General features: G+C 39.7%; 1 protein-coding gene across 1 annotated transcript in view; it reads left to right on the top strand.

The window, feature by feature from the left end:
* The window catches only part of LOC135199712 (uncharacterized), a 140,797-nt gene that overhangs the window by 3,662 nt on the left and 115,754 nt on the right, over positions 1 to 21,381 (top strand). The window contains exons 2-3 of the mRNA XM_064227868.1: positions 8,778 to 8,914; positions 21,111 to 21,193. Coding sequence (XP_064083938.1) covers positions 8,778 to 8,914; positions 21,111 to 21,193 — 220 coding nt within the window. The remainder of the gene's footprint in view (positions 1 to 8,777; positions 8,915 to 21,110; positions 21,194 to 21,381) is intronic.

The following is a 21,381-nucleotide window of genomic DNA, read 5'->3' as shown; positions in this document are numbered from 1 at the left end:
TAACTTAAAATCCATTGCACAAAATAACGTTGAAGAAGTACTGCCCGTTAATGTTGCTTCGGAATTTCGATCCTGCCAATGGACATTGCAACGGAACGAGGTACACCATTATGGAGCTAAACTCCCACGTCATCGAAGCAGTGACAGCAACGGGCCCTCACACCGGCAAACGTCTGTTCATCCCCCGGATTCCCTGGTGCCTTTGGACAATTAGTTTCCGTTCCAGTTACGGCGCAGGCAGTTTCCCATCAACCTGGCCTTCTCATTCACTGCAAACAAGCCGCAGGGCCAGACTTTGGATCGTGTTGGTGTGTTTCTGCCGTCACCCATGTTCATGCATGGCCAACTGTATGTGGCGATGAGCAGAGCAACTGACTCTGCCAACTTGAAATTAAGTTGTGGACAAACTGATAATATTGTGCACAAAGAGGTTCTGTAGTAGGTATGTATAAAAATCGCCCTTATTTTAATATTGCTGAATAAATAGTACATATAAATTTTTCACTTCTGCACCCGTATTTTATCACCCATCGTAGATGGGTAAGTTTGCTAGTAACAGTAATAATGATAACAATAATCTTAATGATAATAATAATGGATTCGATATTTCCAGACAACAGGAGATTGCTGTCAATTTCATAATTTCTGATATATATATATATATATATATATATATATATATATATATATATATATATTATATATATATATATATATATATATTATGAATCTATAATAAAATGAGTAGATAGGGGTTATTAAAAAAATCTTGATGTTTTATTTTTGTACAGTTTCTAAATTTCAAGACACAAATGATAAATCATATGGTAGTAGCCATCCATTACCCACAGATTATCCAAATTACCCACGTGTGGGTATTTTGGATGGGTGGGAACCACTGCTTTAATTGCATCATAGCAGATAGGACCGGAATCATTTTAAGGAGAGCTCAAGTCAAAATTTGAAAGGGCGAATTCTTCTAGTTGAGTTAGTCCTTTACGAACAAGGTACCAAATAAGATCAGTTTATGGAATGGTTAACCCTTTTGTTCGTTTGCATGGTGTTTTTACGTTGCATGGAACCAGTGGTTATTCAGCAACGGGACCAACGGCTTTACCTGGCTTCCGAACCACGTCGAGAGTGAACTTCTATCACCAGAAATACCCTTTTGAATTTTCTGTCAAAGAAAACTATTGAGATGGGTATTTGTCTGTCCGTCCGCACTTTTTTCTGTGCGCCTTTAGATCTTCAAAACTACAGAGGCTAGAGGGCTGCAAATTGGAAGGTTGATCATTCATCCTCAAATCATCAAACATAGCAAATTGCAGCCCTCTAGCCCACAGTAGTTTTTAATTTTATTTAAGGTTAAAGTAACCCATAATCGTGCTTCAGGGAACGATATACGAAAGGGCACCAACGGGCCGCGGGTCATGCTGTTTTTGGTGGCCTTGATCATACGCCGTACAGAAAACTCAATTGGTTCTTCGGCTCATTTTTAACTCGTATACTGATCAGCCCTTCATGAACAAGATTTCAAATAAGATAAATGTTGCAGCGTTAATTGTTTGTTTGTATGTATGGTACTTTTACGTTGCATGGAACCGGTGGTTATTCAGCAACGGGACCAACGGCTTGACGTGACTTCCGAACCACGTCGAGAATGAACGTCTATCACCAGAAATACACATCTCTCACTCCTCAATGGAATGGCCGAGAATCGAACTCGCGACCAACGAGGTGGGAAGCCAATACCATACCAACCACGCCACTGGAGCGCTTACAGCCTTAATTGTAATGTTATCCCAACCTTTCTGTTTTTATTGCTTTCCGCGCAAAAGAGCCATATTTATAATATTTATTATTACCAAGTAATAAAAAATGATTTACAATCTTCTCTCGTGATGTCTAGCAATTGACCTTAATCGTTTTCTTTAATCTGTCGAATGCAGAAATAAAAATTGAGTGAAGTCAGAAAATAGGCAGGTGTTATTTTTTTTAAATAATGAAAGGAAATGATATTGTTTTCTTCTAAAATGGCAGGTGAAACATAATACTTAGAAGAGGACCTGTAGATGGAGGAATAAAGGAAACATTAGTTTATAATGAAAATGTTTCACATCTCGTAAAGAGATTTGTATACATATATATATGTATATATATACACACATATATATATATATGTACATATATAGATGGTATATATATATATATATTATATATATATTATATATATATATATATTATGTGTGTGTGTGTCGTGCACACATAGTGTATATATTTATATGTATGTATACACATAAATGTATATATATATATATATATATATATATATATATATATATATATATAGAGAGAGAGAGAGAGAGAGAAGAGAGAGAGAGAGAGAATTCATATCAAGCCCTGTCATAAACTAATTTTATAACGCTACTCAGTTAAAATTTTCATTTCCGAAGTGTAAGTCCCGCGCAAACGCCTTCCGATAATCAACCAATTACTTACAGATATTTATTGAACCCACGTCCCTCCCCCTTTACACCCCGACAACAATAACTCTGCTCAAATCCTGCCTCCATATAGCTTGAGCCATCGTGGCTCAGGTCAGACAGTCGCCATTTCGCTCTAGCCACGCTTCCAGTGGCTCCCAGTGGTTCCTCCCTTCAAATTCGGGGCTCTCAAGCAACGCTCGGCTCATAGGTATATAACTGGGACGGTCTGCTTCTGTGATTCTGAACGAAAATATCTTTGTTCATTTTTGGAACTGGAGTCACTTACACAGACACACGCATAATAATAATATATATATATATATATATATATATATATATATATATATACATATATATATATAGATATATATATCTATATATATATATATATATTAATATATATTATATGTATATTATTATATATATATTATATATACACACACACCCCACACATATATATATATATATATATATATATATATATATATATATATATATATATATACTGTATAAATACATATGTATCTATATACATAAAATTTTAATTTTATATATACACACACATATATATATGTATATATATATATATATATATATATAGTATATATATATATATATATATATATATAGTATATATATGTATGTATGTGTGTGTAATATATATATGTACAAATATATAAAAAAATAAACATAAAGAGAGAACTTTCGAGAATCTGTCCGGTTCCCTTGTATTGTCAGATATATCTGTACTACAGTTACACAACTGTGGATTTGTTTCTCCATTTTCAAGACTCATGCTATAACGAGTATATTTTGTAAAGACTGAACCATTTTCATTGCAGGCTAATCAAAAGTAGTTTCCTCAGAGGTTCATTGTTTGGGGAAAACAAATATCCGATCACTGGGGCCGGTCCTTAGACCTATATCAAATACAAACGATTATGGGTTCGGTATAAATCCCCCTGCAACATCATTCATTTGTATCTTTCAGGTAAAATATCTTTGTTTCATTTGACTATGTGGCAGTCATTGGCATCTGTGACTTTTGTCTATCTGTCTGTATGGAGTTTCAAATGGCAGAGCTTTGTAGATGGGACCACCTACCGTCTCGCTATCAAGGGCTACGCTCCAAATGGGGACGTCAAGTTATATGGAACAGTCGGTAATACTAGGTAAGATGTGATGACGACCATGTCATGCACTGTTCATAAAAAATTTTCCAGTCAAATTTCGGTAAAGAATCAAATGTTCACAAGGAATGCAATTGATCATAGCTACATGCCTAAGTAACCTTTGAATCTTTGCGGGCCTATTCCGATCCAGGTGTGCCGCCATTTGCAATTCAGTGTCATGCGATGCTTGGGCCAAGGACGGCGGAACGTCAGAGTGTCGCATCTATACCAATGTCCCTATGTACCACACCCCGGAAAAGGACATGTTCGACAGTACTGCAGTTTATTTACCCATTAAATCTGACATCACATTCGTCACGACTCTACCCTCTACACCATTTCTGACGTGGGACATAGCTAAAACCAAGTGCGAGGAACTTGGAGAAAAGATGATGTACGTTGATAACCAGGCTGGTCTCAAAAGCCTATACGAACGAACTGGTAATATCGGGCTTTACCTGGGAGCTAAGTGGGTGAGTCTGAAGTACTTTCAGTTGAATGTTTTACAGCAACGTATTTTGAATAAAATTCTTTAGGCTAAGAGTAAAATTTCAGTTTCAGGAGAGCAGGATGCAACTTTCACCAAAATCAGTCATTCTCAACGGGGCCATATGACACAACCCGCCCCAACCGCCCCTTTTTTAAGGGGGAGGGGGAATCTGATCTCAAAGGGACCCCAACCTGTGAGAAGGGGATCCTTAGATGTTTGTGAAAGAAAAACAGAAAGATTTCTGTTCGCCTCTCCTTTGTCACGTTAGGTTAGGTGCAATTTCTTTCATTATACTATACTCTGTTTTTTTCCATCTGTCCATCCGCCTGTGGTGTTTTCGCATGGTAACACTGCGTCCCAGGCTTTAAATAGTTACGCTATGTCTAAGTTTTAGGTAAATAAAAGGATATCTGGGTGTATATTTGCAACTGAAAGTGTTTTAATAATTTACTGTATGCGAATTACACCATTAATATTCGAAATAGGATATTATTTAAAGCCCGGGACGCAGTGTTACCATGCGCAAATACCACAGGCGGATGGACAGATGGGAAAAAACAGAGTATAGTTTCCATAGCCAATCCAGGATATAAATCTTCATTAACTTAATTGCGGCAAGTAGTATGCTAGAACGTTCAGACTTGCTTTTTGTTCAGGAATGTTCTCTGTCCACCTCTCCCTATTGTATCCTTGTTTCCGTGGCAAAAAAAAAAAAAAAAAAAAAAAAAGAAAAAAAAAAAAAAAAAAAAAAAAAAAAAAAAAAAAAAAAAAAAAAAAAAAAAACGGCTGAGAATGGCGTACTACCCAAATGAAGTAAAGCCAAATAGTGTTCCCTCACTTGGAAAACTAATTTCAACTTCCCTCCCGTTAAGCATCGTGAAGCACAATTTCATCTGGCTGCCAGATGAAGGCTGATTACAGTTCACCGAGTCCACTCCCTTGGTCTATTTCCTTCTAGGTTAACAACCGTTGGGAAGACTTGTTTGGAAACGAGATCAACTACGTCCCACCGCTGGGTAATCATCTCCCCTTCATTGACTGCGTCTGTTTCTACGACGTTTTTGGCCAGGTCTTGAAATTCGCTGTGGGCTGCATTGCTCCCGTGGCCCTGAGCGCCATCTGCACTTTCACCAGGAACTGAAAGCGACACGAAGAGACGAGGCTGAGAATATGGGTAGAAGATAGTGAAGTACAACATGCTTGTGGTGTGAAGAAATAACTGAAAACTTAGAACATATCTTACTCTACTGCCCAGCTTATATTGACGTTGGAAATAGATATAGATTCGTGAAGCTGCCATACCAAGAAAATATAGTCATTCATGGTTAACATCACATTGTAGTGCTCACCTGGCTATTATTGAATGAATAAAACTACTGTTGAAAAGTCTTTCATTAACCGCAGTATATTCTCATTATTAGGTTAACGTAAAACTATTATTATTTCTTTTGTTGATTTAAATCAGCCTTGTTTACTTTTAAGTTGAATTTTTGCTGAGTATGTTTACTCTTGTGTTACCGTAAGTTACTATGAGATTCAGGGCCTCTGTAACACGGTTTTTTAGCTATAACTTTTTATCTATGCATTTCATAAATATAACGCTTATTCAGAATGCACATTATATCTGCACATGAATTTTGACAGTATTCTGCATTACATAGGTTGAATAAATTTGGTACTTATAATGTAAAAGTGACTGTTTTTGAAGACGGGCCAACTTACCCAGAGAAAAGGTTTCGAACGCACTCGTTACGTAACTTATGACAGCATTTCTTCCCTCTTTCTCGATGGATGATTGGCTATACGTAACGAAGGCTAGACCTCTGGCAACAATGACATTAAAATGTAAATACAAGCAGAGCAGTGCACCTTTATGAACTCTGAAACCTCTCCACTGATAATTGTCATAATGAACAAACCAATAAAATATGTTAATAAATACAAAAACACTTCGATTATTAGTCTAACTCCAAAATAATTTTTCTCTGAAATTACAGTCTACTTTATAGGTCACAATCAGATTGACAAGATGTAGGGAATAGTTGGTAATTTTCAAAAACCTAGTAGACAAGCTTGGTTTGATAACTGCTATATCCAATGTCAAGAATAGCCGTTACCGCATTTTTGCTTTGAACCTTCACCAATAATTATCGTCAGAATGATGACTTCATGAGGCTCCACCCACTTTGGCCTCGTTATAATTCAGGATAACACTGAAAGCTATCATGGGCATTGTTGGATTAGAAAATCTAACTTCTGTCTATAAAAACTCATTTCTCAAGTAGTTGCAAGAAGTGCTAAATGATCCTCAAGGATCCCAGCAGTTGGCCTAAACGTTTAATTCGTGTATATTACTGCTATTACTACAGTAGTATTACTACGCTAGCACAGATACCCCACCCACATCTATGTATCGTTCCGCCATTCATAAAGTCTTTGTCATGGCCACGGGCTTTCTCTTGACTGTAAAAAGTTGCAAGTCGTTAGACAAATGCAGTTTTGCAACCACGGGGAAAATTCCAAATCCTGTTAGCCATTATTAACTGCTATGGGTTTCAGAGCCGATGGAATAAGGTGAATTAGTCTGGTGGATGGGTGGTGCAACATTTCGTCAAATGTTGTTTACCTTGCTTACGTTATGAATGTTTTTCGACTCTTGGCTCGCAATCATTGGCCATGGCATCGGCTGGATAATTTTTACTCTATAAAGATTAAAACTATCAGGTTTAGGTCATTGATAATGCTGCCAAAATTTGTGTGTGGTTGTAAAATATACATATGTCAACTTTCAGCTACATCCGATGCTTTGATAAGGAGCAAAGTCCAAAAAACCGTGTTACAGAGGCCCTGAATCTCATAGTAAGTGGCTTTACAATTGTTTGTCAGTGTTTTTGCGCCTCCTCCTCCTCCTCTGTGTATTATTGAACTATCGCTTTAACGATTGTTATTCTTTTCCTTTGAGTGTTTATAAACACTGGGAAGGTGATGAGTGGACATGGTGGACTGGTCAACGGTAGTTCAGGTCTTGACAAGCTCTCAGTCACCAGGACTGTTTTCCTGTCGCAGCATTTACATTTTGGTTGATCTGGAGGACGACTTGGATTCTGTACCTTTCGGACCACTCGCTCGGATATTTTTTCCACGGATTCTGCCCCTTTTTCCCGTCGGAGGATTTTGACAGGAAAACCAGTGTCGTCGCTGTATCCCGGCACTGGATTTTGGATTTACTTGCCGTGTTATCCTCGTCCAGCTGCTTGATACGGGAGTGAGAGCAACTTTGCTCGTTAGGTGGCTAGTAGGTTGTTGCCCGTTAGTACCTGGCGTTCAGTATTGGCCCTTTTGGTAGCAGTTTGGATTGATCACGGCCCAGGATTCAACCCCTCTTCTGGTACTTCACTTGAGGTGAAATTGTGAATTTTTGCCAATTTTCCTTATTTATAAATATATATATTTATATGTTTACATGTTTATATTGTCACAGTTGATTGTGTATTGGTATTTAGTGGACTGAGTTCCACATGGCTTAGCTTGGTGTTATAGGTAGGAATATTAAGGTTTTCATTGTTTTCATCTCCTACTTCTTTTTATCTTATTATTATTAGGATATTGGTGATTTTGGCTAGCCTTAATTTGGATCCCACTCGTTAAATATTAAGTATGTTTTCTCTCTTGGAATTTTCTCTTTTTTTTAGGGCTTAGTGTAGTAGCTTTAGGTTATCTTGTGAGATCCAGAGAACCAGGTATTTGTTCTCTTGTTGATATATCCATGTAATTAAGTTTATTTAATCTCACAAGGTTGATTTAAGTGATTTTATACTTTTAATACATATTGTTAAGTTTTCTTGAGTTTCTGTTTCCGTCCTTCCTTGTCACTGAGGTACATACATGTACTGACTGCAATCTTTATAAATATAAAGACCTAAAAAGAACCTGTATTGCAACCTGGGAGGTTGTAACACTCATATAAATAACAATGTTAGTAATGACCTTAATTTAAGGTCAACCACTCCCATTGAGGCCGATTGATTGATATGGTACTACGAACTGGTGTAACAATTAGGCTACTAAACTGAAAGAAACTGAATCCGATAAGTTATACGTTCCACTACTCGGATAGAATAATCATAGTTGTAATCTGTATCTTGCAAAGGAATTGCATGATATAGATATAATGTAATTATTAAATATGATTTAACATACAATGAAAGGAATTAAATGATAAGGATACAAAATGTTAACAATGGTCTAACAACATTAGTAGCGAAAAAATAAAGAAGAATTTTCGTATATTTTTGGCTCGTAAGAAAGAGTATGGTGGTGATTAGTGTTGTGGCTGGTCATGGTGGATAACGGATAAAATCCAAAAGCGATTTATTTAGATTAAGAAGATAAAACAGACTGCTAGAAGAAAGTTAGTGAAAGTTTCGGCAGGCAGAGGTGCTTGGATCAAGAAATATTCGTCAGAAACGAAGAGGCAGCCTGCATATGGCAAATATAGGCCTAGAGAAAGCTTATACATAGTTAACCTATAAACACGAGACCAGCGATTTACTTAGGGTATATTCCTGGTAGTTATTCACACAAATAAAACATTTATTATATTTTCCTTCATTTCTCGAATTTCATCAGATATTTGGACGAAGCCCAGGAAGGCAGTCTGCTCCTCTTCTGGCATCCGGACGCTGACGACGAGGAACAAGCCGAAGGAGGAGGCGGCATAGACTGGGACGAGCAGGCGATTGGAGCGCCGTTCTCCTCTGCTGCAGGTATGTTCTGCCCTGACACTTTCATCTCGCTAAGTAGAGGAAAAGACCCCATATGACTCCACTTTTCTAGCCCCGCCCCCCGCCCCCCCACCCCCCCAAGGGGCGTGGCTACCCCCCTCCCCCCTCCTGATTGGCTCATGTACGTACGTGAGGCCTAAAAAGGGGCGGGGCAACCCCCAAACCCCCAAAAGGGGCGTGGCCACCCTGACCCCATATAGACTCCACTTGTCTGGGGGGTGTGGCCACCCTGACCCCATATAGACTCCACTATTCTGGGGGGCGTGGCCACCCCTGACCCCAAATTGACTCCATTTGTATTATAAGCTCATGTACGTACATGAGCTCATAATTGACTCCATATGTATGATAAGTTCATGTACGATATGAGCTCATAATTGACTCCATTTGTCTTACAAGCTCATGTACGTACATGAGCTCATATTAGGGGTAGTAGCCGTAGTATGTTTCGTTGAAGTATTGTTTTTGAAAAAGCGAATGCGCATATTATCGCGTTCGTGTTTGTACAGTTTTTTTCTAATGTATGTATTTGTATGGAATATAATTCATTCCCCTGTATTTAGGATTGGTTTATAAATATATAATAACAATTCCGTCTGTAATTTGATTTTTCAACCTCTTTCAAACTCGGTATATAAATAAACAAAATTGAAATGTGTACCTTTGTCCTTGTGTTCGCCACCTAGATTATGACTCAAATTCTATGAAAAATAAAATTCACGTTGGCGTGAAGTCAGCTGGGCAAATATGGCGATAAGGTCTCGTTTCTTCATATGTGTGTGTGTGTGTGTGCGTGATTCATCATCAGATAACATTGACTCTGATATGGTTATTGGGGGAGATATCACATGTGGATGAAGTCAGTCGCCAAATATCCTTTTATCATGATACTCTGAATATCTAAACAGCTGTGTATATATATATAAAACAAATGTAACGGCTGAGAGAGAGAGGGAGGGAGGGAGGAGGGAGGGAGAGAGTATATTCGCATGTGCATATATAAATTTAGAGATTTTATAGGAGGAGGATGAGGTAAACGTCCCGGTTACTTTGAAAACAATTAAAGGGGACATGAGTCGCAAAAACAGTGAACTGAGTCTATTTGGGGTCGGGGTGGGGTGGGGTAAAGTTTTAATTTATTCCCGTAGAGTTACGTGACATCACATGGGGGTAAGAAAAGTGGAGTCAATTTGGGGTGGGGGGTTGAAATGTTGGTTTTTATTTCCCGGAGAGTTATGTTGACGTCACAGGGGTAGGAAAGGTGGAGTCAATTGGGGTCAGGGGTTGAAAGATGGGTTTATTCAGAGTTATGTGCTCACAGGGGTTAGAATAGTGGATCAATTTTGGGGTGAGGGGTTGAATGTTTCGGTTTTTATTCCCAGAGTTATGTGACGTCACGGGGGTAGGAAAGGTGGAGCAATTCGGGTCAGGGGTTGAAAGAATGGTTATTCCCAGAGTTATGTGACGTCACAGGGTAGAATAGTGGAGTCAATTTTGGGGTGAGGGTGAAAATGTTGGTTTTATTCGGGACTATTGACGTTCACAGGTAGGGAGGTGGAAAGGTCAATTCAAGGGTAGGGGGTCAGGGTTGAAAAGAATGGTTTTTATTCCCAAGAGATTGGGTGGCGTTCACAGGGGTAGAATAGTGGAGTCAATTTGGGTGAGTTGATTTGTTGGTTTTTATTCCCGAGAGTTAGTGACGTCACGGGGGAGAAAGGTGGGGAGTCAAATTTGGGGTCGGGGGTTGGGGGAAAGATGGTTTTTTTATTCCCAGAGAGTACGTGAGTCACAGTGGAGAATATTGGAGTCAATTTGGTGAGGGGTTGAAATTGTTTGGTTTTATTCCCGTAGAGTTTACGTGACGTCACAGGGGGTAGGAAAGGTGGAGTCAATTTGGGGTCAGGGGTTGAAAGAATGGTTTTATTCCCAGAGAGTTACGTGACGTCACAGGGTGTAGAATAGTGGAGGGGTCATGTGGGGTTTTTTGAGGGGTTGTTGAACCATGTGGTTTTTATTAAATTCCCGGAGAGTTACGTGACGTCACAGGGGGTAGGCAAAGGGTGGAGTCAATTTTGGGGTGAGGGCTTGAAATGTCGGTTTTTATTCCCGGAGAGTTACGTGACGTCACAGGGGTATGTCAGGGGTTGAAAGAATGGTTTTATTCCCTTAGAGTTTACGTGACGTCACAGTAGGGAAAGGGGAAAAAAAAAAGGTGGAGTCGATTTGGGGTTAGGGGAGGCCACGCCCCCCTAATATGAGCTCATGTAGTAGAGGAAAAAGACCCCATATAGACTCCACTTTTCTAGCCCCGCCCCCCGCCCCCCCACCCCCCCCAAGGGGAAGCGTGGCTACCCCCCTCCCCCCTCCTGATTGGCTCATGTACGTACGTGAGGCCTAAAAAGGGGTGGCGGGGCAACCCCCCAAAACCCCAAAAGGGGCGTGGGCCACCCTGACCCCCATATAGACTCCCACTTGTCTGGGGGGTGTGGCCACCCTGACCCCCCATATAGACTCCACTATTCTGGGGGGGGCGTGGCCACCCTCCCCTGACCCCAAATTGACTCCATTTTGTATTATAAGCTCATGTAACGTACATGATCTCGATAATTGACTCCATATGTATGATAAGTTCATGTACGTATATGAGCTCATAATTGACTCCATTTGTCTTACAAGCTCATGTACGTACATGAGCTCATATTAGGGGGGCGTGGCCTCCCCTAACCCCAAATCGACTCCACTTTTCTACCCCTGTGACATCACATAACTATAAGGGAATAAAACCATCCTTTCAACCCTCCACTATTCTGGGGGGCGTGGCGACCTAGATAAAACGCTATCGAACTTTTCTTATAAATACCATATGTGACATATACCCGTCGTAGTATTTAACCGACATGGCTGGTGAACACACCATATATTTGAGCAGCCTCGGCTGTTTAGACACGTATATCAAAAATACACCTTCGAAATTTGCCAATAGATTACCTACACCTATATTATTACCTAATGGGGTTGAATATGAAGTAGGTTTAGCTTCGATCATGTTCCCGGGGAGTTATTACGCTATATTATCCAAAGATGATTTATTCACTCTCGAATTTATTACAGAGCGTCATAAAAACGTGATAGGGCATACATATTTGTATAGACCGAGAATAGCAATGTTAGCGGGGGATATGAAGAGACTCGTGAGAGCTCTTAATAAGGACGTGTATGATTACTTAAAAGTTTATTACGGTGATAATTTCATAAATTATTTTAATAGTAACGGTATATTTCATTGGGATGAAGATTTAAGAAGAATTACTATACCACGTATCAAGAGAGAGAAATTGAGAACGGGGGACGTTAAAAGTATATACGTCAAATTTAGCGGAAAAGCCGCGAAATTATTAGGTTTTCATATTAATATCGTTATGAAATATATGGCGGGCGTGAACTGAATGAACACGTTTCCCTTGATTCTCTACCTGATAATTGTGGGGTAGATTATATATATGTGTATACGGATATAGTTCAACCGACGATTTTTGGCGGGAGACTAGTAAATATATTGGACTGTTTTTTACTTTAGCAAGTGGTAGAGGAAAAGGAATACATAATACAGTCTACAAAATTGTTGAACACGAACATCTTGGATCAGATTTCTTTTATTCTTATCACGGATCAAAATGGTCACCTTTTACATTTCACTAAAGACTCGAGTGTTACTTGCCTGCTCCGTATAAAACCTAGAGGAAAATTAGATGAATAGGTGAGTATATAATTCGATGTTCACCCTTGTCATTCCTTATTCGTGATCGTAACACCCTCGAGTCAACTAGAACTTAACTTGCGAATCAAGCTCAACTTAAATTGTTTTGGGAATAGTATAAACAGTAAAATGAGAGTGTTATTCGCGCCTCCTTCAGAGGCGGAATTTAAAAAACTATTTTTATCAGACCCTTTATTAAGGAGAGGAGCGGGATTTGAGGATATTTTCCGTTTGCTATCCCTGGCCGCAGAAGGGGAAGCGGTTTTTTTTTTTTCGGCCATAAGTGGTATTGCACGGAAAGTGCTTCCTTTTCTATTTAACGCCGCGAAACCTTCAGTTAATGAATTCGGTAGATCTGTGTTATCTGATATGGTAAACAGCGGTTTACCTTTAAAAGAATCCATAAAACGAAATGGTATAAGGGCCCGGGCCCTCAAAACTACCGGACAACGAATTTTTAAGCGGTACTGAAGGAAGGAGAAGGAGAACGAGACGGAAGGAAAACGGTGGGAAACGTTTTTAGTTAGACGGTCGAGTGTGGAGGAAAGAAAAAACGGAGGAAGAGGAAGGGCACACGAGTTAAATCTAGGAGTAAATATAATAAGGACGTGTACGATCTTTTGTAACTCATTCAATCAATTGACATTCGGCCGGGTACGCACTCGTTCTACCCTTCATCTAAAATTATATAACACAAAATATAGCTAGCGTAGTTCCTAACATACCCGGAACTGGTAATCAAGTTCCTGTTTCATCGTATATTGCGGGTATATCAGAATTGTTCCCGAATGTTAATAGACGGAGAATTATTGAAACTTCAATTAATTCAAAGGAAAGACTGGATTTTACACCTTGTAATATTTCCATAAATCAAGTTCTATCTGATAAATATATAGAATTTCGCCATAATAAGGTGGGGTGGCAGGTTCTTTCTTAGATTTGTCAAGTATAGCTTTAGAATTATATCTCAATTGATAGGGAACGGTGCGCAATTAGCGGATGATGTTCACGTGGCCGTCGTTAATGGTATTAGTAATACATTATTTAAATCCGCTTCCGTTTTCTTGAATGAAAAGTTGGTGGAATCCTGTCCTGTATTTAACTATCAATCATATATAAAAATGTTGAAAATGACTAAAACCCTCGGCATTACCTACCACCGTCGGGCGGGATTTTTATATGATGACTATCATGTAACACATGGGGTAACTCGGCAATTTACTGCCAATACCTTCGGTCAAACCGGCAGGTGGGAGACGAAAGTTATGGGTACATTAAAACGAGGGGCGTGCATACATATTTTCCACTTCTTTTGGATATAGCGACTATAGACATGTATTTACTGGATTCAGTTGATTTGAGACTTAGGCTCGAATTAGCGAATAATAGCTGGTTTATTGGGCGCCCACACAGACGGACATTTAAATGTGTTCAATGTAGAAAAGGCTAAATTATGGATCGATAGAGTTACCCCACATTATAACGCAATGTCGGCTTTAAATGAGGCGATAGCAGTTAATCCTATACAATATATATTTGATAAGACTTTATACAAGACATACGTTATTGGGCAAAATGAAAATTCGATTTTAATTGATCAGCCTTTTAACAGTTTGTATACCTGAAAAAATCACATTGGCCATGATTGATATGGAAACATTTTCAGGTAATTACGCGACCAATAGTCTATATTTTCAATCTTTTTCGATTTAAATAATATACATATTACCGTTAATGGGAATACGGTATAATATTCAATGTAGTTTCCCTAATACCATCATGCAATTATATCACGAGACGCAGAAAAGTATAGGGGGTGGCGGTGATAATCTGATCACTAATGATAGTTTTAAAAATGGTAGTAGCTATTTACTGCTTTAATTTTGTGGTGGAAGATGTTGAAGATTCCATTGCCAGTGGAAATTTCGGCGGAAACCTGCGAATATCGATCAGGCTGGGTACGGCTACGCCTAGCCCTTGCATTATTTTACTTTTTGGGGATACCAAGGGTATTTTAACGGTGGATGCGGATAGGGTTATTCAGTGTGATGTTAGGGGTTAAATGGAATGGATACAAAAGAAATTGAAATAAGTTTAAAAGGTTCACTCGGTGACCGGGTTAAATATTTAGGTGTGTTCGCTTCGGATGAAGTAGGATTATTGACATTGCCAGAAAGTAGAATTAAACCTTTAGTTTTTATATCTAATACATTATCTTCGTCTACTGATATTAATATTGTTGGTCATTGGGTATGTTTTTACGTGGAAAAATCACCTAGAAATATAATCTTCTTTTTTGATAGTTACGGTATAAATCCAAAAGTTTATTCGAATGACTTCTCTAAATTTATATATGCGCATCCCGAATATAACCTCTATCGCCTAATAAAACAAATACAACCTGATAAATCGTACAAGTGCGGTCTTTACGTTAGTTTTTTTGTTCATTGCGTGAGTCACCGTGGTGTGAAAGCAGTATTATCCTTAATACAAAATGTATTCTCATTCACTCGTTTTGGGAGGTAATGATAAATGGATAACGGGATATTATTTTAAATATTTGAAAAAGTTTAAATGTTCACATTGGAGGTCGGGGGTCAAACGTGCTATTACGTACAAGGAATGTCTCCGCATCTTGAACAACTAAGGTAAATGCATATTTTTCTTTGATTTTTATATTACTCCATTTACATTCTATTAAGGATATATTCTATATATGTATCATACACCTTCAATCACATAACTTTTTTACTTATTTCAGGATGAGCTGTGAGGATCATTCGCCCATGAACGTCGGTGTTAATCTGCTAAGACGTCTTAGTCGTTTCCTCTTAAACGTTTTTCGGCATATTCAGGTTAAAATAAGGATACACGTGGAAGTTATATTGGATGCGTGCTGAGACGGTCTGACAGCGATTAGTGTATTGTATTTGTAAACTCTTTATGTGGTCAATAAATCCTTATGAATAATTATCTAGGTGTTTTTTTACTATGCCCATAATGCATTTGAAGAACGGAAAACAGGGAAAAGGAGAAAAAGAGTGCGTGTTTCTATGGAATCAGGAACTATTATTAAATAAATATATAACACATCGGTTTTTACATACCTTCACCGGGTTGCTCGTTTCCTTCAGTAGTGGGTGGTGGCGAAGTTGATCGGGGGTTGCACTGTTGTGGGCTGCCAGTGGTAGTTGTTGCATCTCCTGCTACTTCTTCTTCTTCTCCTGCTTCATGGTCATGACCCGTTTTCACCTTCCTAATAAATGAGTTTGGGGCTCCAACACCATAATAGTAATGGTGTCTGACTTGAGTGGCTACTTCGTCGGCTGACAGTTCACTACTAGAGTTATTTCCCATATCTGAAAGGGAGGAATAATGACTGTTTTATATATTCCGCTTCTTTCAACGGGTACATTATTTTATAAGAATATCTATTCCATATACAGATGAATCTTATTGCTGTTTTTAATATTTACTATACTCTATGTTCAAGTAAATGGAAAGTGTTTTATATGCTACTTACTGAATAGTGACGGAGGGAAATGACGTTTCGGTCAAGAGAAATACTTGTAGGGACGGAGGGTTGGTGTGTTGCACTTACTCTATACACTTTGGGTAAGGAATAACATCAATTTTCCCTTGTCGTTGTATTTATGGTGTACAGTTGGGAAGTAATAATGCAGGTGTGACATATGATGTTTCGATGAAGTATTGTATTCCAAAGATGAAGTTCACGCCTTGTAGCGATAGAATTTATCCCATTGAGGAAAGATGTGTGGAAGTTTTATATATGAGTCATATGTGTGTGTGTGTGTGTGTGTGTGTGTGTGTTTGTGTGTGGACGGCCTTTGTTGTGAGGAAATGATAAGGCTTGTTTATTCGTGTCTGCGAGAAACATGACTGGAGTGATACTGATTTTGATAAAATGAGTCATGTGTGGATGACCTTTGGGGTGAGGGAATGATAGGACTTGTTTATTCATGTTAGTCTGAATCATTGCTGGGAGAGGCTTGATGCTTCGTCACAACAGGTTTGTAATCAGTGATTGTGATAAAGGGGTCTTGGGTAGCGGGGCTTTCGTAGTTCATTATCTCTTGAAGGATTGTCACATCAAGACGTGAACTCTCGCCATGGCTTCAATCAGCTTCCTCTTGTAAGTTAGTTTCGGGAACTTGTCCGAAAATAAGTTCAGGAAGAGGAATATGTGTCTAGTAGTGGCCACTAACTGTGTGACATGCAGGAATTACGGTGTTGTGGCGGACGTCATTCGAGCTTATCCATATGCCGAATTGGCAGGTTTTCGATATTCTCGCACTGGTGCATCAATATGCCTGTCTTCGTGATAGGGGTATTGAAGGGTCCGCCATTGTGAAAAGACCTGAAAATATCACATCTTGGGAATGCGACGAAGAAGTTGATCTACCCACCATAGCTACCTTATTAACCAACAATACGGTATTGGTGCCCCCATTGAAGATAATGAATACGCGCAAAATAAGAGCGTGGCTTATTCAAAGATGAAGATCACGCCGATCGTTTGGGCAGAGATACCAAACAGATGAGGTTCAATCACTTTTTTTCTTCGGTCAAGAAATTGAAGGAAGAATTATTTAAATCATCGTATGACTATGCCAAATATGTTATCTTTCCCGCTGGCATCGGTCAGAGCGGACTGGTTAATACGACTTGGTTGAATCAATATTTACCTGTGTTAGCTACATTCAGTGATGAAATGAGCAAAATTGGTAAAATATGCTGCGTGGCTATAATGAAAAAGAATTTATCCCTGTTGGAGGAAAGGTGTGTGGAAGATTTATATATGAAAAACTTGTTAGCTAAATTTAAAAGCTTTGAGGTGTTAGATGAACGCGTCGTCGTCTTCGATACACGGTCGGGAAAGTGCTGGAGAAGATGTTTGTGGTATATACTAAGGGCTGTGATGTCAAGGAACAGGTTAGAAAATATATAGTAGCCGTAGTATGTTTCGTTGAAGTATTGTTTTTGAAAAAAGCGATGCGCATATTATCGCGTTCGTGTTTGTACAGTTTTTTCTAATGTATGTATTTGTATGGAATATTAATTCATTCCCCTGTATTTAGGATTGGTTATAAATATAAAATAACAATTCCGTCTGTAATTTGATTTTTCAACCTCTTTCAAACTCTGTATAATAAATAAACAAAATTGAAATGTGTACCTTTGTCCTTGTGTTCGCCACCTAGATTATGACTCAAATTCTATGAAAAATAAAATTTCACGTTGGCGTGAAGTCAGCTGGGCAAATATGGCGATAAGGTCTCGTTTCTTCATATGTGTGTGTGTGTGTGCGTGATTCATCATCAGATAACATTGACTCTGATATGGTTATTGGGGGGGGGGAGATATCACATGTGGATGAAGTCAGTCGCCAAAATATCCTTTTATCATGATACTCTGAATATCTAAACAGCTGTGTATATATATATAAACAAAATGTAACGGCTGAAGAGAGAGGGAGGGAGAGGGAGGGGAGGGAGGGAGGGAAGGAGGGAGGGAGGGAGGGAGGGAGGGGGGGGGGGGAGGGAGAGAGAGTATATTCGCAATGTGCATATATAAATTTAGAGATTTTATAGGAGGAGGATGAGGTAAACGTCCCGGTTACTTTGAAAACAATTAAAGGGGACATGAGTCGCAAAAAACAGTGAACTGAGTCTATTTGGGGTCAGGGTGGGGTCAAGTTTTATTCCCGTAGAGTTACGTGACATCACGGGGTAGAAAAGTGGAGTCAATTTGGGGTGGGGGTTGAAATTGAAATTTGGTTTTTATTCCCTGAGTAGTTATGTGACATCACAGGGGGTAGGAAAGGTGGAGTCAGTTGGGGTGGGGTTGAAAGGTTGGTTTTTTATTCCCTGAAGAAGGTTTGTGACATCAGGGCAGGGGGTAGGAAAGGTGGAAGTCCAATTTGGGGTCAGGGGTTGAAAGAATTGGTTTTTATTTCCCAGAGAGTTATGTGACGTCACAGGGTGGGGAGAATAGTGGAGTCACTTTGGGTGGAGGGGTTGAATGTTGGTTTTTATTCCCGGAGAGTTTACGTGACGTCACAGGGGGGTAGGAAAGGTGAGTCAATTTGGGGTGGGGGTTCGGGGGGGGTTGAAAGAATGGTTTTATTCCCAGAGAGTTACGTGACGTCACAGTGGTAGAATAGTGGAGTCAATTTGGGGGTGAGGGGTTGAAATGTTGTTGGTTTTTATTACCGGAGAGTTACGTGACGTCACATAGGGGGTAGGAAAGGTGGAGTCAATTTGGGGTGCAGGGTTGAAAGAATGGTTTTATTCCCAGAGAGTTTACGTGACCGTCACAGTGGTAGAATAGTGGAGTCAATTTGGGGTGAGGGTTGAAATGTTTGGGTTTTTGTTACCGGAGAGTTACGTGCGTCACAGGGGGTAGGAAAGGTGGAGTCAATTTGGGGTCAGGGGTTGAAAGAATGATGGTTTTTATTCCCAGAGAGTTACGTGACGTCACAGGGGGTAGGAAGGTGGAGTCAATTTGGGGTCAGGGGTTGAAAGAATGGTTTTATTCCCCCCAGAGGAGTTACGTGACGTCACAGGGTAGAATAGTGGAGTCAATTTGGGGTGTGGGGTTTGTTTGAAATGTTGGTTTTTTATTCCCGAGAGATTTACGTGACGTCACAGGGGGTAGGAAAGGTGGAGTAGACAAATGGAGTCAATTATGTTGGGGTCAGGGGTGTCCACGCCCCAGAATAGTGGAGGGTTAAAGGATGGTTTTATTCTATAGTATGGACGTCACAGGGGTAGAAAGTGGATCGATTTGGGGTTAGGGGGAGGCCACTTCCCCCCAATATGAGCTCATAGCGTACTGAGCTTGTAACAACTGGTCAATTTGTCAGGGGTGGGCCAGGGGCGCCCCCCAGAATAGTGGAGGGTTGAAAGGATGGTTTTATTCGATGTTAGTGACGTCACGGGGTAGAAAAGTGGAGCGATGGGGTTAGGGAGGCCACGCCCCCCTATATGAGCTCATGTACGTACATGAGCTTGTAAGACAAATGGAGTCAATTATGAGCTCATGTACGTACATGAACTTATCATACATATGGAGTCAATTATGAGCTCATGTACGTACATGAGCTTATAATACAAATGGAGTCAATTTGGGGTCAGGGGTGGCCACGCCCCCAGAATAGTGGAGGGTTGAAAGGATGGTTTTATTCCCTTATAGTTATGTGACGTCACAGGGGTAGAAAAAGTGGAGTCGATTTGGGGGCGGTTAGGGGAGGCCACGCCCCCCTAATATGAGCTCATGTAAGTACATGAGCTTGTAAGACAAATGGAGTCAATTATGAGCTCATATACGTACATGAACTTATCATACATATGGAGTCAATTATGAGCTCATGTACGTACATGAGCTTATAATACAAATGGAGTCCAATTTGGGGTCAGGGTGGCCACGCCCCCAGAATAGTGTAGTCTATATGGGGTCAGGGTGGCCACACCCCCCACAAGACAAGTGGAGTCTATATGGGGTCAGGGTGGCCACGCCCGTTTTGGGGGTGGGGGTTGCCCCGCCCCTTTTGTTTTTAGGCCTCACGTACGTACATGAGCAACACACTCAGGAGGGGGGAGGGGGGTAGGCCAACGGCCCCTTGGGGGGTGGGGGGGCGGGGGGCGGGGCTAGAAAAGTGGAGTCTATATGGGGTCTTTTCCTCTACTTCGCTATATTTATCGAAGGAGAAACGTTCGGTGCGTCGGTCACCGGTTGTATAATGGCAGGAACTTGCTCAAAATTTTCACTGTGAAGGGAAAGCTATCGTACATTTACAATTACAGTTTTGTCATTATTAGCCTAGCTGCATTTTAGTTTGAAAAGCTTAATGCCATAAGCTTCAGGTTCCCAGTAGTGAAAGCAACCCAACACAATAAAACTAAAACGAAATGCGAAAGTGAAGAACAAATCATGGAATAGATGAACCATTTGCACCTAGTTTTTATTTATTTATTTTTTTTAGTTCAAATGAATTTTTTTAGAATGGGATTGTTTAATATAATTGATTTGCCATCGTATGCAGGACGACTTAGCTAAAATATGAGCAAGGAAACTGGCCAGACCGTCCAAAAAGAGGAATTTCTCAAGGACAAAGTACTACTTTTCCTTGCATGAATGGACCTTGGTCAATACATGAACTGAAGATTATATGGTGGCGTTTAATTTTTTTTAATAGACGGTAAATATCCGCAGCTGAGATCACAGATGGTGATCGTTTTTAGCTGAAGTGCCCAGTGGTATGGTACCAGTGCTTACCGTCAGCTTAAGAGAGAGAGAAAGGACAGTAGATTGTAAATGTTGACGTTACTGGAGGACATTAGGACATTTTTGTCCAGATTCCTATCAAAATCTATAAATCCACCGACTTTGACGTTCCAGGAACGACGACTTTCTCCTGGAAATTCGACGATGCTGACCAAGATGATGACGATGAGGAACACGAACCCAAACTTGAGGTTGAGGTGAGGAACTATTTAGCAGCTTCTTGGTCTTCAGTCTCATCTAAATATGGGTACTTTAACAAATGAATTTGTAACGGCTGTAACGTTTTTATCTGAATATTCTTTACTGAACTGATAAAAAAACGCATAATAAGTAACAAAATGCAAAATGAAAACGTTACGTTATAAAACAACATTTTAAAATGAAA

Source organism: Macrobrachium nipponense, chromosome 26, assembly GCF_015104395.2.
Source record: "Macrobrachium nipponense isolate FS-2020 chromosome 26, ASM1510439v2, whole genome shotgun sequence".
NCBI lineage: Eukaryota > Metazoa > Arthropoda > Malacostraca > Decapoda > Palaemonidae > Macrobrachium > Macrobrachium nipponense.
The sequence above is the reverse complement of the archived record's forward strand: the minus strand, read 5'-3'. Positions and strand labels throughout refer to the sequence as shown.